The sequence below is a fragment of the Mastacembelus armatus genome, chromosome 5, assembly GCF_900324485.2.
Source record: "Mastacembelus armatus chromosome 5, fMasArm1.2, whole genome shotgun sequence".
Classification (NCBI taxonomy): domain Eukaryota; kingdom Metazoa; phylum Chordata; class Actinopteri; order Synbranchiformes; family Mastacembelidae; genus Mastacembelus; species Mastacembelus armatus.
Window position 1 is genome coordinate 27,049,605 of NC_046637.1, and position 13,632 is coordinate 27,063,236.

The 13,632-nt window shown below is 42.2% G+C and overlaps 2 protein-coding genes across 2 annotated transcripts; one reads left to right on the forward strand and one right to left on the reverse strand.

Moving 5' to 3' along the window:
* Nucleotides 1–768: 768 nt before the first annotated feature.
* Nucleotides 769–3,631, reverse strand: tsfm (Ts translation elongation factor, mitochondrial). The gene is made up of 6 exons (XM_026307207.1): nucleotides 3,509–3,631; nucleotides 2,911–3,063; nucleotides 2,663–2,791; nucleotides 2,438–2,560; nucleotides 1,955–2,036; nucleotides 769–1,349 (listed from the first exon to the last, which is right to left on the reverse strand). The coding sequence occupies exons 1-6, from the start codon at nucleotides 3,554–3,556 to the stop codon at nucleotides 955–957; spliced, it is 930 nt and encodes a 309-aa protein (XP_026162992.1). The 5' UTR covers nucleotides 3,557–3,631; the 3' UTR covers nucleotides 769–954.
* Nucleotides 3,632–5,573: 1,942 nt separating this feature from the next.
* Nucleotides 5,574–8,763, forward strand: endou (endonuclease, polyU-specific). Its single transcript, XM_026307258.1, has 8 exons — nucleotides 5,574–5,725; nucleotides 5,910–6,032; nucleotides 7,125–7,290; nucleotides 7,376–7,581; nucleotides 7,792–7,905; nucleotides 7,992–8,098; nucleotides 8,182–8,324; nucleotides 8,406–8,763. Exons 1-8 carry the CDS (start codon nucleotides 5,668–5,670, stop codon nucleotides 8,590–8,592), a joined length of 1,104 nt encoding a protein of 367 aa, XP_026163043.1. The 5' UTR covers nucleotides 5,574–5,667; the 3' UTR covers nucleotides 8,593–8,763.
* Nucleotides 8,764–13,632: the final 4,869 nt, after the last annotated feature.

The following is a 13,632-nucleotide window of genomic DNA, read 5'->3' on the forward strand; positions in this document are numbered from 1 at the left end:
GACATGCAAAATAAACGTCCTTTCTTTAAATGTTAATGCATGATTTAATTTGACTTTCTGCAGTTGGCACAGCAATATATGTTCATTTGAAACCAACACATATCTGCACCTAACACATTTAATCCCCAAGACAGAGTGTAGACATCACACTTGGAGAAGAAATGGCAACTCTAAGATCGATCACTCCTCAAAGCAGAAGTAAGAGCGTTGGTCCATCCATCATGGCTGAGTGGAATGACATCCAGGCCCATAAAATTAGGGAATTTGATTCACTCATATCTCCTCAGGGCTTTAATGACTCCAACTCTGACACATCCTTGGTGAAAATGATTGACTTGGTTGCTCCAGTTCTTCCAGACTTAGGCTGTCTCTGTCTCTTGATGTAATCCCTGACTGACTCTATGATGCTGGGATCAGGGGTCTATGGGGGTTGTGCCATCTGTTGTCACACTGTTGTTTCTCTTGTAGTTCTCTAAGAATGACTGTTTGAACTCGCCGTGCTCAGAATGAATATGGGATCTGTGAGCTGCCTCACTGATGGTGAGGTGAATCTAAATATCTGAAGTGGCTAAACATTTTCTACAACTTTTACTGTAACACCTGAGCAATCTATACTTTACAAGTTTCCAAATGTACAGCGACAACACAGTGTTCAACAGGTAACAGGACATCAAAGTACAGGTAAGTCACTAATATATAAAGCACCGAATGAACCAGGCCCTTACATTATAAATCACAGGCTGGACAAAAGAATGATCTAGTTTGAAGTGAGATTTCTAGAAAGAACATTTTATTGTTTGATTTAGTTCATCAGATAGAGCTATATATTCTGCTTTCTAATTCATATTGTCAATATGTGACTGAGTGTTAAGACATAAACGGAGGCTTGAAATTCATCTTCATATGAAATAAAGATATATGGTGAATCCCTTTTGATACAGGATTTACGTCTGTTCATTCTGCCTCTTCACCGGTTGTCTCTCCACACTGGAATCGGACAAAGTCCAGCACACGGGCTTGCTGACCCCTGAGAAACTGTGCCACGGTTCTACTGGGGTCTCCCAGGAAGGTCTGAGGCAGCAGACGTGTCTCACTCTCTCCACAGGGCAGGTCATCCATGTTGCCCAGGGACAGAGGGGCTTCTCCCACTATGTGCTGTCCCAGCTTACGACCTAAAGTTTTTTGCTCTCCCTCATTTCCGCCGTGGAATACGACCAAGGCGCCATACCGTCCCATTGCCACGTCAGTCTGGCCGCTCACATCCCCGTGCACATATGAGCCGATGTGCCATTCAGCAGGGACACCAACTGCCACTGCCCGCTTCACTGACATATTCTCACCAAGTCGACCTGAGAAGAGGGAAACGTTTCATTGGTGAATAAACTGACTTTGGCTAAATTAGATCTGAGATGGTGAAAAACTTTAAGGTTTGACTGTGAGCATTTGGTGACATTATGTTTAATTTCCTTTTAATATATGTATTGTATTGACAGTGTTTTTAACAATTATCTATTTTCAGTCATGCAATACCAGATTTTGGCCACTTACAGGGCAGCACAGACAAGATATTAACATGCTAACTTTTAAGTTACCATGGTGAAGCTCTTAGCAAATCGACTGCTTAATTGCACATGCAGCAACTTTAGACCTTTTTGACTTTAAACAGCTGCCTGCTGCCGCTGGAAACAACACTATGAGAGTCTAACAGGCAGCTAAACAATGAGATAAAACTAACTATGAAGTTTCATAGCCACAGTTTCACACGTTAACTCTCTGTATGTTCATCAGTAGGAGTGAAATACGTATCCACTGATGCAAGAATACAAATGCAGTGGCCTCAACTTCGATTTAGAAATACAATGCAAGAGCAGGAAGCTGTACATGTTTCAAGTCAAAACAGCTTTGAAATTAAAAAGTGTCATGTTGGAGGAAAAAAAAAAAAAGTCATACTGACCTATTGCAAGAGCCACCTGGTCTGCAAGTGAAGATCCTTCACCTACTTTGAGTTTGCTCAACTCATCACCTGCCAGGACGTTCTGAAAACAAATAAGGTTTGTTAACAAAGTCAAAGTACAGGAAAAGAAGCAGGTTTTATAAAAGACTGTCAGTTGGTGACAGCTACATAAATTATAGGTCATTTATTAAATGTTTATATGCTGCTGATAAATGAGGGTAAAACACTTGATATTATAATATTTAAAAATTCTAAGCGACATCTCAGTGATATAGTAATAGTTTTTACAGATGTAACTAATAACCAGTTTTACTACTGTCACAGAGCCTGCTTTATTATATTACATTACAGCATCTAACATCTGTATTAAGTTGGTTGTGCTAAAGAAGTGTTGTCAAAACAAGAGAATATTAGCCACACTGCTACAGCCTTACACCCGATGTATCTATTCACTCTTTAAAAACATGAATTAAAGGCTTTTACTTTGACATATCCTGCCTGGCTTTGGGTTTTATTCTGGTGATGAGCCAAGGTGGCCAATGCCACATCCTTAACCAGATGCTGGAACTTCTCGTTGCGGGCGACAAAGTCTGTCTCACAGTTAACCTGCATCAAGACAAGAGGTACATCTGAATAGCAGCAATGTTGAGAGGCACCGCTAAGCTGAAATGATGATGCTGGTGATTATTGCTGTGCCACTGGCCTTACCTCCACCATAACTGCAGCTTTATCTCCTACAAACAGACCGATCAGACCCTCCTTGGCTTTGCGACCCTCCAGCTTGTTCGCTTTGTTCCAGCCCTCCTTCTGGGCCTGCTCATGCAGCCAGGTCTCAGCCTGAAAGTTAGACAGGTGACATCAACAACAGACCATGCAGTTAGTTGTTGTGTCAGTGCTGGTAGATCACAGCTGACACTGAAGCTCTGGCTCGGGGAGAGCTCCATGAAGTTGGTTACCTGTGCTATGTCATTATCGAACCTCTCCAGTGCTTTCTTGCAGTTCATGAAAGTGTAGCCGGTGCTTTTGCGCAGTTTCATCAGGAGAGCCTTCTCTGCGGCCATGAGCTGAGCGCCTGTGTGCAGCGACTGTCCGTGCTGGAGAAGGCTGACCTGAGGACGACAGGGTGTAACAGCTTCTTTAGAGTCACCAATCAACCTGACATACATGTTGTTGGACTGTGGGAGGAAACCAGAGTACCTGGAGAAAACCCACACAAGCACAGGGAGAACATGCAGACTCCACACAGAAAGGCCCCTGATGGGTTTCAAACCAGGAACCTTCTTACTGTGAGGCAACAGTGCTAACCACTAAACCACCGAGCTGCACGAGCTAATCAACACACTCAATCTTTATTAAAGACACAAAGTACAAATGGTCCATAGGTCAGAAAGAAAAATAATGAAATATTAACGTCATATAATTATATACACACTCTATGAATGAATGAGCAATGAACAGCCCATTACAGCTGGGCCTGTTATTTATAGTTTACACTGTTTGTTAAATCAGACGCTCGTCAACCATTTGACGAAGTGTAAGATCAAATCTACTCACCTTTGCGGCATCTCGTGTGACTGCTCTGAATATAAACGACAGAAACATCTTTACTGCCTGGACAAGTGAACGAGAAACACTTACAATGTCATTGAGCCACGCTGTGTACGGAAGCCGCGTAGGTCCAAAATTATAAGTGCTGTTAGTTAACACTGCACGGCGCCCTCTATAGTTCTGGAGGACCGCTGCATTTTAACGACTTTGACGAATAATTTCCAGGGTGTCCAGGGTGTCCCCCTGCCCATCACCCAGAGAGAGCTGGGATAGGCTCCAGCAGATCCCTGGGACCCTGAATAAGTAGGTATAGATGATGGACTAATATTTCTGCAATAATATAAAAGCAGCAACTTTTCAGCAACAATGTTTTCTTCAAGTATTTTTCTTGACTACTTGCTCATAAAATTTGCAAACTGTGTAAATAAAGCAAAGAAAGAAATGAGAAACCCTCCTTGGGTGAACTGATGGTTACTGGTTGAACCTGTTGCAAACTGCATTCCTTTGTTTTAAGGGGTCACCAGCCAAAAATGTTGGGAACCATTGTTCTATAACACTTTTTTCTTCTACCTGTTATTTACACTCACATCACAATTAACCGTGGTCCTCTCTTACAGCAGTGAGAGTGTAGTTTAGGTTGGCTAGTTATGGATGTTTTTAGGGGCTGTCATTCTCACTGTTTCATTTATGGTTAGACAATGACTTAAACTGCACTGGCAGTGAACAGAAAACCATAAATTACTTCAACAGGTCTACAGCCCTCTGCATATATTGTGTCTTTGTTGTTGGCCACCATTTGAATAATTTTGCATCTTGTTTCTCAACAAGACCAGGAAGCAGGTGAGCTATTCTAGATAATGTCACATGACCCCTGTGAATTACAGCACCTGGCGACTCACTAAAGTAAAAATGCACGCTGAAAGTTTAAGTGCGCTTTCAATAATTGTAATTTAGTGGAAAAAAAAACTTTATTTGTCAAAATAAGCATAAAAAGTCTGAAACTGTGGTCGTTATCAGCACTGACACCCTGATATGGTCTTATTTTTAGATATTAAAGCACCGTCTGTGTGATAAGCAGATGTGCAGTTTCACAGAGAGGAGATAGACGCAAAGTTTATTTACATTAAAGAAATACATCGGCTGAAACTCAACTCAAAAGTCAAATTACCAGTAATACATGTCCAATTCACCAGTCAAAATTAACCTTAATGAATTTTCCATCTATGATGAACAAAAATCACACAATGCATGAAAATGAGCATCAGCAATAAACCAGGATTCAACTATATGTGCTGAGGAATTAGCATTTTATTAAGCAAAATATGAAACAAAAAACATGGATATAAGACCAAATATAAAAACAGACTCAAATAGAGAAAATACTGCAAAGATAATAAAAGCAGACTCAGACTAAGAGGCAGCCCCTGATTAACACGATCACATTTTTCATAATCTTTTTGGGAACTTGTGTTTCCTATGACTCTGCACCCTGACATTTAACAAATTAAGACCTATGAGTCCCCCACCACACTGACCCTGGTCTTCGTGCCTTCATTTCAGAACTCGTGTCTAAATATGGTCTTTGTGGTCATGGAATGAGTGACATTTCAATTAACACATGTATATATGTGAATCATGCAGACGCACAGAATTGCATTCAGTTCATGGAGAGGTCACAGTCTATGTCTTATCACCAATTCAGCCTGGCTACCCAGTAATCCAGTCTATGCCGCCCTCCTCCTCTTCCTAAGACAGAGAATTTATGGTTTCCTATTCTTCACCATCGGCAGAACGAGGGTTCCTAGCCGTCTGCCCTGCCCCCTGTCTCATGGACTCCACTCGCTGCAGCTGAGGGGAAAGTGGAGGCTGACGCTGCCTCGTGTTTTGCAGTTTTGCAGTGTGATTCATGACGAGGTCAGGGGGTGCAGACAAAGGTCATGCTAGTGTTCAGATTCTAAGAAAATTTTGCATAAGCTCGGGTAAGGCCGCAGCACATTATGACACATTTCAGAGTGTTGGACATGATCACAGTGAAGTGACTGACATCCTGACTTATGGGCTGGGGCTTGAGTGCTGCGCTTGGATTGGTCAGGTAAAACATGCTATAAAAGGGAGACCACCGTAACAGTCACTGCACCTTGTTTTCAGGTTGCTGCTGAGCCAAGATGAAGGTCATTCTTGTCGCTCTACTTTGCGTGACCCTTTTCTGCCAGGGATACAGCAGTAAGAGATTTTTTTTTTTTTTTTTTTTTTTGCTCTTATTTTGACCATAATCGATTATTGAAGTGTATCAGTAACATGTAACGTACAGCTACAGAAAGGATATAAATGTACTGCCGTCATTAAAACTGTAAAATTCTTGTCGAGTCAGCAGTACAGCTATCACATATCTGTTTTTGCCTTCCAGCTGGAGCCACATCTTGCAAAGGCAGATGTGATGAGAAATACAACTCTCAGAATCAGTGCCACTGCAACTCCAAGTGCACCCAGTACAAAAACTGCTGCAGCGACTACACAGACCTTTGCAAGAGTAAGAACAATCTGTGCCACCTACAGCTGACGTCTGTCTGTTAGTTGGCTAGCTTCTATCTGTTCGTGTTCCCTCTTACTGAACAGCTACAGCACATGGTGACTTTCACATGGTGGGCAGTCAAACAGTCAACAATAAGCCCTGGGGGGTACGTCACTGGCAAAGCTCAATTTCTTAATGTGTAGTTTGTGTAAATAACTTCATTTTCTTGTTCTAACCTTTTGTCATTCAGTGTATGTGGTTGGGTTATGGTCCCATTAAGGGCTACGAATACGTTTTGTCTTGGTTTAGTCGTGGAGAGCACATATTGTACCACTCTACAGTTTTGGTACTTTTAGAAATAATAAGTGTAAATCACCAGAACGTACAATACTCTGCCAGGGTGCATCGCATTGTTAAATATTAAACCAGAGGTTTTAAAACATTTTGGCTCACTGGTGGAGTTCTTACATTTCAGATGTGAGCTTTTAGTGGCTCCCCTGAAAAAAAATCATTATTAAAAACTGTGTGAGACGGAAATCATTCAATATTTAATAGACCAAAGGCTGGATAGAATATAGAAAGGGGCCCAATCTGTAGGTTGAGAATTGGTATTGGTAGTTTTACTTAAGTAGTTAAAGGTTCTCAATACATTTTCCACTCTAGTTACCAGTGGATGTCACTGTTGTGCTACAGAACACAACAAAAAAAGATCAGTTGGGTCATTTCTCTGTTTTTAATGTCAGTTGGTGGAAGAAGCAGTCACATCCTTTACTAAAGTAAAATATTTTGCCCTGCAGTTTAAATTAACTCCATCACAAATAAACGTCAACAAAATTTACTTAAAATATAAAAGTAAAAGTACTCATTGTATTATTATTAGTGATAGCACTGTAGCCATGGCTATATGCTGTAATCATACTATACATATATATGTTCCATAATATAAAGTATTTTTACATCTATAGTCTTGTTGATTTGCAGTGGTGTAAAATGGAAGCTAAAGTGTAAATCTAGTACTTGAGTATGTAAACTTGGTTACTTTTCACTGCTGCTAATACAACATTTACTCCAACATCTACATAAATGTGTGTTTCTGTTCGTTTTCTACAGGTGAAGGAAGTGGTATCGTGATCAGCGATGCAGAGATAAAGGCCGTCTCTGAGATACTTTATGCTCTGGACTCAAACAAGGCTTCAGCCTCAGAGTTGATTATTGACCCTCAGGCTCTGGTGCCCGACTCTCAGACCAGCTTGCAGATAGATCTCTCCTCTGGGCCGTGAGCAGACAGAGGCTTCTCCTCTTCTTGATATTGATGCATTTATCTCTTTTTCTGTGTCACTTGCTTTTGTTTGTGCTTTCAGCTTGTACCGCTACGTGGATGAGGAGGCTCTGTTCTCCCGGCCCACCTACGCCGCCCTGCTGGCTGTGCTGGACAACTACCACAGGATGACTGGACAGGCGGAGGACTTCAGCCCTCAGCAGCTGGCTGAGCAGGACACTTTCCTTAAGGAGACTATGTCTAACACTAAGCTGGGCAGAGAGCTGTTTGCTTTCCTCTACACCAAGGGTACCCTGTCTATGTGTAATAGTACATCCTGACACTGATGATGCCTTTGCTCTAGTGCAGAGGTTCTTAAAGGTGATGCTTTGACAGAAGTAAAGTTTCATGTTTTCAGGAGGTGGAATCACTTTTATACTGAAGAAATGTTTGAACAGTAAAAATCCTCAGGCTACTTCTGCTCTAGTGTTTAAAATGTATGTTATTCTGCATTTTAAGGCATCTATTCATCAGAAGAAGAGTTCATCCAGGACCTGAAGATGATGTGGTTTGGTCTTTACTCCCGTAACAACAAAAAAATGGACTCCAGCGGGTTTGAACACGTCTTTGCAGGTCTGACCACAGCAGGTGTCTTCGTAACACTATGGATGTTGTTAAAATTATTTGTATGCATTATTAAGAACTAAACTATGTGCTAGGGGAGGTCAAAGGGGGAAAGGTGTCTGGTTTCCACAACTGGATCCAGTTTTATCTTCTTGAGAAAAGGGGAGTGCTGAACTACTACAGCCACAGCTTCGATGGGCCTGTAAGTATCCACAATAAAGATCTCAACATGTTGGTCCATAATGTGATGTGACGCTTCATTTTCTTCATTTCTGTTACTCTCAGTGGGCTACCTACCCTGATGCCATGGGGATGCAGTTTATGTGGGATGGTTATTTCAAGCAGATCGGCTCCGCAGTTATCGGCAGCAGTCCTGAGTTTGACTTAGCCATTTACAGCCTCTGCTATATCACTCGCCCTGGAAAACAGTGAGTAATCCAACACGTCCTAAGACGTCCACTGACTTGGGAATATTTTCTGATTTCGATTTTTTATTCCGTCATCCTCAGGTGTCATTTGAGCCTGGGGGGAAATGAGCTCACTGTCCAGACTTACACCTGGGAAAACTCTTTCTACGGCAATGGAAAGAAGTTCATCGCATCTGCCTTTCCTGTTACTCCCAGGATGAAAACATCAGCTGAGCATCACGAAATTTACAGGGCAGTGTGGCTGTATTTCCTTAAACTCATGCCATAAATGCATTGAAATAATACGCAGAATAACAGACTCATTTATCTTGGTAAGAGCAACACTTTCAGTTTAAAGGTTTAAAAGTCGTGTGGTGATATAAATGTATTACAGCAGCTTATTTTCAGTCCCAACTTGTTGCAATAAAGCTACAGTATATGGAACAATCTGTATAACAGATCTGTCTTCAAATATGGGTTCTTTTGTTTGATTTACCTACCCTGACACATGCATATCCACTTGCATAAATTAAACAGTAAACCAGACAGTCCAGACAGCACTAATCTGCAGTGAAACATTTCCGAGCAGTCCTACAGAGCATGAGAATGTGGTGCTCTCCCAGGGGCATGATCAAACTGTGCCTAATGGGGCACAAAATGGGCGTTTACACACCCTGAGTGGGCACAATACTGACACCAACCCTTCAGTAGTAACAGCATGTGCACATTAGACAATTGCTTATTGTCTTTTAGAAGAGCAAAACAAAAAAGAAAACAAAATGCCGTCTCTTGCAGTATTAACTATAGAAATAAAAAGACATTAACAGATTCTGTTCTGCTTGACCTGCTCTGAACAGTATCCACCAGCTAAACCTGTTCTTATCAGCTGTCCATAAAGCTGTGTGTGTAACTCCCCAGTGTGGGGTTAAGTGTGTGTGTGTGTGTGTGTGTGTGTGTGTGAATGAGTGTATCCTTGTGTGTGAGCGTGTCCAGCTGGGATGGGGGTTGATTTTACTCTTTCACTCATCTAGGGTGACTAACAGGATAAATTCTGGTCTGCAGACTGAACAGGGGGACACACTTGCAGCCCTGTTTAAAGAAAGTATTACAGGAGATGGATCTGCCACTGATCCCATTGTCCACCAGCCTGGGTGCATTCATACAAAACAAGAGCACAAGACCATTCAGTCTGCAGGAAAACTCTGGCTTTCAACAATTCATCTGAAAGTCATAGTGTTGCAGCAACATGACAATAAACTAAGCCCAGGGAAGAATTTCTCTCGCTGTTTTGTCAGAGAATATTACATTTTCTGAGCTGGTGACTCTAGAAATTAGAAGAGTAAATCTTCTCTCTTTTCACACTGCCCTCTTTTTAAAGCCCCAATGGAATCAAATTAAATCACAGTGGGGCAAGTAAAAGAAAAAAAAAAAAAAAGATTCAATTGTTTCTTTTGTCACTCGCACAACTTCATAATCGAATTATAGATGGCCACCCGCCAGCGTGTCCTTGCAAAATGGGCTTCTCCTGGCAGATCTCGTGAGCCACCTGACTTTTGTTTTGTAATTATATTATCCTGCTCTCCCTTTAGTGTGTAGCAGCTAATGGCTGCGCAGGCCAGCCCAGCTGCACATGCAGAAACAAAGCTGCTTATGGGGCCAAACAATGGACCCGTGGAAAAGGGACGCCTGAAGGCGGTCAGCCAATGAGCATGCACAACAGGGGGCCAACAGAGGGTTTAGGGAAGGGTTAAGGGGGTTTAGGGGTTCAGGCAGAGGGGCTGTCTATTTTACCCAGTAGTGGGGTCCATCAATGAGATGGTTAGTAGAAGGACACGCGGTCAATATCACCTCGGTCTCCCAAGGGTCGGTGCTGGCCTGGAGGGAGGTTCAAGTTTGGCTTAGATGCTGGCCATTTCTAAAGTTGATGTGGGACCATGAAATAGAGCACAACGTTCATTCTCTTGAGTTTTTTATGCTTCCTGCACAATGTGATAACCTTGTCATTGCTGTTACGAGTGGTCGAAATGTTTCCAAGTCAAAACATGTAAATGTGACATATGCAGAGTGAGTTATAATATTGGTACAGTGATGTGACCCTGTCAGTAAAAAGCTGCTGATACTGCAAGAAATGAATTTTGATTGCTGCACATTTGATGCATCCACACAAACACACACACACACTCGTCATGCTGTGGTGTTGGCATCTCTCTGAGGACATCCAGTATGACAGATGGACCAAGCCCATTTTTCCCCACTGTCACACACACTGGGGAATCACAGGGAGGTCATGTTTGTGTGTGTTCTGCAGTGAAGTTTTAGCTGTCCATTTTTTACCATAATACGCTCAATTCCCATCTCACAAACACACCTCGAAAAGTTGAGGGATGGACTGGCCTCTGAGCAATAGGAACATACTGAGTGAACTGAGCAGCCAGTGGAGAATAGATGAGCATCTGAGCCACAGACTGTTAAACTGAGAGACATGTTTAGGAGAAGACCATCTGCAGCAGGACTTCATCATGTGGGGCCAGCACTGAGGGACCTGGGGACATTATGGCATATATACAGCTTTACACTTTACACCACTTGTGGAACAGGAAGAATGGATGACATACAGTAAGTGGGTCAAACCAGAAATAAAAATGATAAACAGGGGGAAAAAAATTTTTTTGGAAGATATGTTAATGTATTGATAGTGGATGTAGCTCACATTCCCTAAAACAACATACAATATAAACTCCAGTTTATTGTGTATCATAAACTGTGTTTTGAGTGTATGCAATTGGGGCATAAGACCTCAGCTATCACAGTCCCCTGCTAGTTTGACTCTGGGGACGCAAAAGGCACGACTCTGCTATTCCCATTTCAGGCTGCAGGTGTGGAATAGGACAGTCTGGCCCAGAGGGAAGAGCAGTGGGGAAGGTGGTCAGTCTGGGAACGACAGAGGAGTGAGAAGCGCACACTCTGGGTGTGCAGATTTCCTTGTAACCTACGTCAAGTCTCCCTGTTAGAGCACGTGGTGCCATGTTCCTACAGAAAATCACACATATTCTCTATCTTTCTCCTGATCATTTTGCTGTATCAAATATTGAGCCTTAAAATCTTTTATAATTAGCAACAATTCATTAACTAAAACTTAATTACTGCAAAAATGTACCTATATACAAGCTGAATGAAGTTTCTCATTTCAAGACACATCTCATCATGTCATTTGATCAAACTACAAAGGATGAATTAATTTACTAAAAATCATGGCTGATGCCTGTAATCAAAATATATGAAATATGTCTTTTAAATTACATTTACCATTTTTCTTGAAGAAAAAAAACTTTTATTTCTGCTTTAAGAATAAAAGTAGAGCTATTGGAAAAAAAAAAGACAAATGAAAGAGTTTAGCTGCAAATATTCAATATGTGTCATGGTGCTTTAAGCTTCAAAATACAAAAGCTTTGCACCAATATATATCCTGGGGGGGGGGGTGAAAAGAGTCCCAAAGTCAATGCAACTTGACATCTCATGTGACCAAAGTTGCCCCTTCTGGTCAGACCTGCCTCATGGGTGAGATGAACTTGTTCAACAGTCCATCTCAGCAGTGTGGAGGGATGGATGGCTGTAAGAGGGGATAGAGCAAACACCTGCTCACACGCGACTTCAAGCTGTCACATACAGTTAAACTCAGCCCAGCGAGCGCGTCTCCCCTCTGCTCTGAGCAAACGGGCTGTGGATTTAGCGGTGGCCTTCACAAAGTAACAAAGGCCTGGGCCTCTCCTGTTTGTCTGGAGCATTTCACTGAGCTTATGCACATCTCCCTGACCCTAAACACACACGCAGGCGACGAGCTGCAGGGGCTCGCGCCACGGGCTGGCCACGCGCATCAGCAGGAATTGGATGCGAGTGGGAGGAGGAGGAGGAGCTTTAACGTGGGGGTTAAAACCCAGAGCCCCTGCAGAGTGACCCACACTGAGACACACTGTGGGACAGCTCTGCACAGGGAAACAGCCAGAAACGAAAGAAAAGACATCATCTGACAAACGTCTCGAGGAGTTCTCAGGGCAAATCAGCACAGGTATGTTGGAAAAAAGAATTTCGTGTAGTATTTGGGTCATTTATTTAGTCTGGAACTTATGGAACTTATTTTTCTCTGTGCTAATCAGGACAACAGCTCGTATGTTTTGACACAAAAGGTAGCCTGCTTCTGACAATCAAAAGAAAATCTGCAGCTATTGTCTCCAACTAAAGCAGAGACTTGACTGGCAATGATTATCTAATGTAAAATGCATCTTAAAGACTTATCAATGTGATTCAGTTGACACTGAGCAAATACCTGTGCGAGGATGCAATATGAGGCTAGACAGTATCTCTGCATTTGAGAACGTCTACTTCAATTCAATCTAGCATAAGTCCCCTGTCACTGATCTGGGGGATGTCGATCTTTCATTTAATCCCGCAGCCGTCGCTTCATCCATGGAGCAAATCCTGTGATGCCCCAGATTGAAGTCCTGTTAGTGACTTTATCTTGCAGGGGCATTACCAGTTCACAAGTTGACGAGGATTACCCCGAGAGAGGGGGGCGACAGGGGGAGAAGAAAGGACTAAAAATGGATAATGCATGCATGAAAAACAAAGAGCCATCGCACAGTCAACAATAAAGTTGTTAAAGTCAAATCCCACCTTTGTGGTACTGTGATACAAGCACCTGTGGCTGAGGAGCGTGTGACACAGGGAACTATCCAGTGCTGAAACCGCCGGGCCGGTTGGAAGACTGCTGACAGTGTCTGTTTATAAAATGCTGGTTATTGATCATTTATTGATGAGAGTTTACGCTCACTGTCTCCTCAGTGCAGCAGCCATAGGGGATATTTGTCCTGTATTAATTCCCTACTAAATGAAGTCTTCTTTAATGGTGGAGAAACACTGAACCATTCTTTTTTTTTCTAGTCTAAAAAAAGTCAGATTTAAACAGATTACTAAGTACTGAATAGTACTTAACTACCACCATGTCTTAGTGCAAAAAAAGAACTACATTTCCCTGTCATAAGCAGTAGAGTAAGATGGAAATACTCATTACCTCAACATTGCACTTATGTAATAGTCTGTCCATCCTTTGGCTGCACCTGCTTCTGTGGCGTCAGTCTCAGCTGACAGTGGCAGGTATTAATGTTATAATACAAATACATGAAAAAGTACTTTAATTCTTTCTACCACAGCTGTTTGTCCAACACACAGATGATGTCAGATAGATTGTCTCTCTTAACAGAGGCCTCAAATGACAACACAAGCACCACAGCATGTGTGTCTGACACTGATGTTTTCTGTTTTATAGGGTACT

What these genes read in the sequence shown, in the direction of transcription:
- tsfm (XM_026307207.1), bottom strand. Translation starts at nt 3,556, where the DNA reads ATGTTTCTGTCGTTTATATTCAGAGCAGTCACACGAGATGCCGCAAAG. An exon ending in TCACACGAGATGCCGCAAAG is followed by an intron (nt 3,064 to 3,508) that starts GTGAGTAGATTT and finishes TGTCGTCCTCAG; the next exon opens with GTCAGCCTTCTCCAGCACGG. An exon ending in GCCAGGCAGGATATGTCAAA is followed by an intron (nt 2,037 to 2,437) that starts GTAAAAGCCTTT and finishes ATTTGTTTTCAG; the next exon opens with AACGTCCTGGCAGGTGATGA.
- endou (XM_026307258.1), top strand. Translation starts at nt 5,668, where the DNA reads ATGAAGGTCATTCTTGTCGCTCTACTTTGCGTGACCCTTTTCTGCCAG. An exon ending in TGCTTTCCTCTACACCAAGG is followed by an intron (nt 7,582 to 7,791) that starts GTACCCTGTCTA and finishes CTGCATTTTAAG; the next exon opens with GCATCTATTCATCAGAAGAA. An exon ending in ATCACTCGCCCTGGAAAACA is followed by an intron (nt 8,325 to 8,405) that starts GTGAGTAATCCA and finishes CGTCATCCTCAG; the next exon opens with GTGTCATTTGAGCCTGGGGG.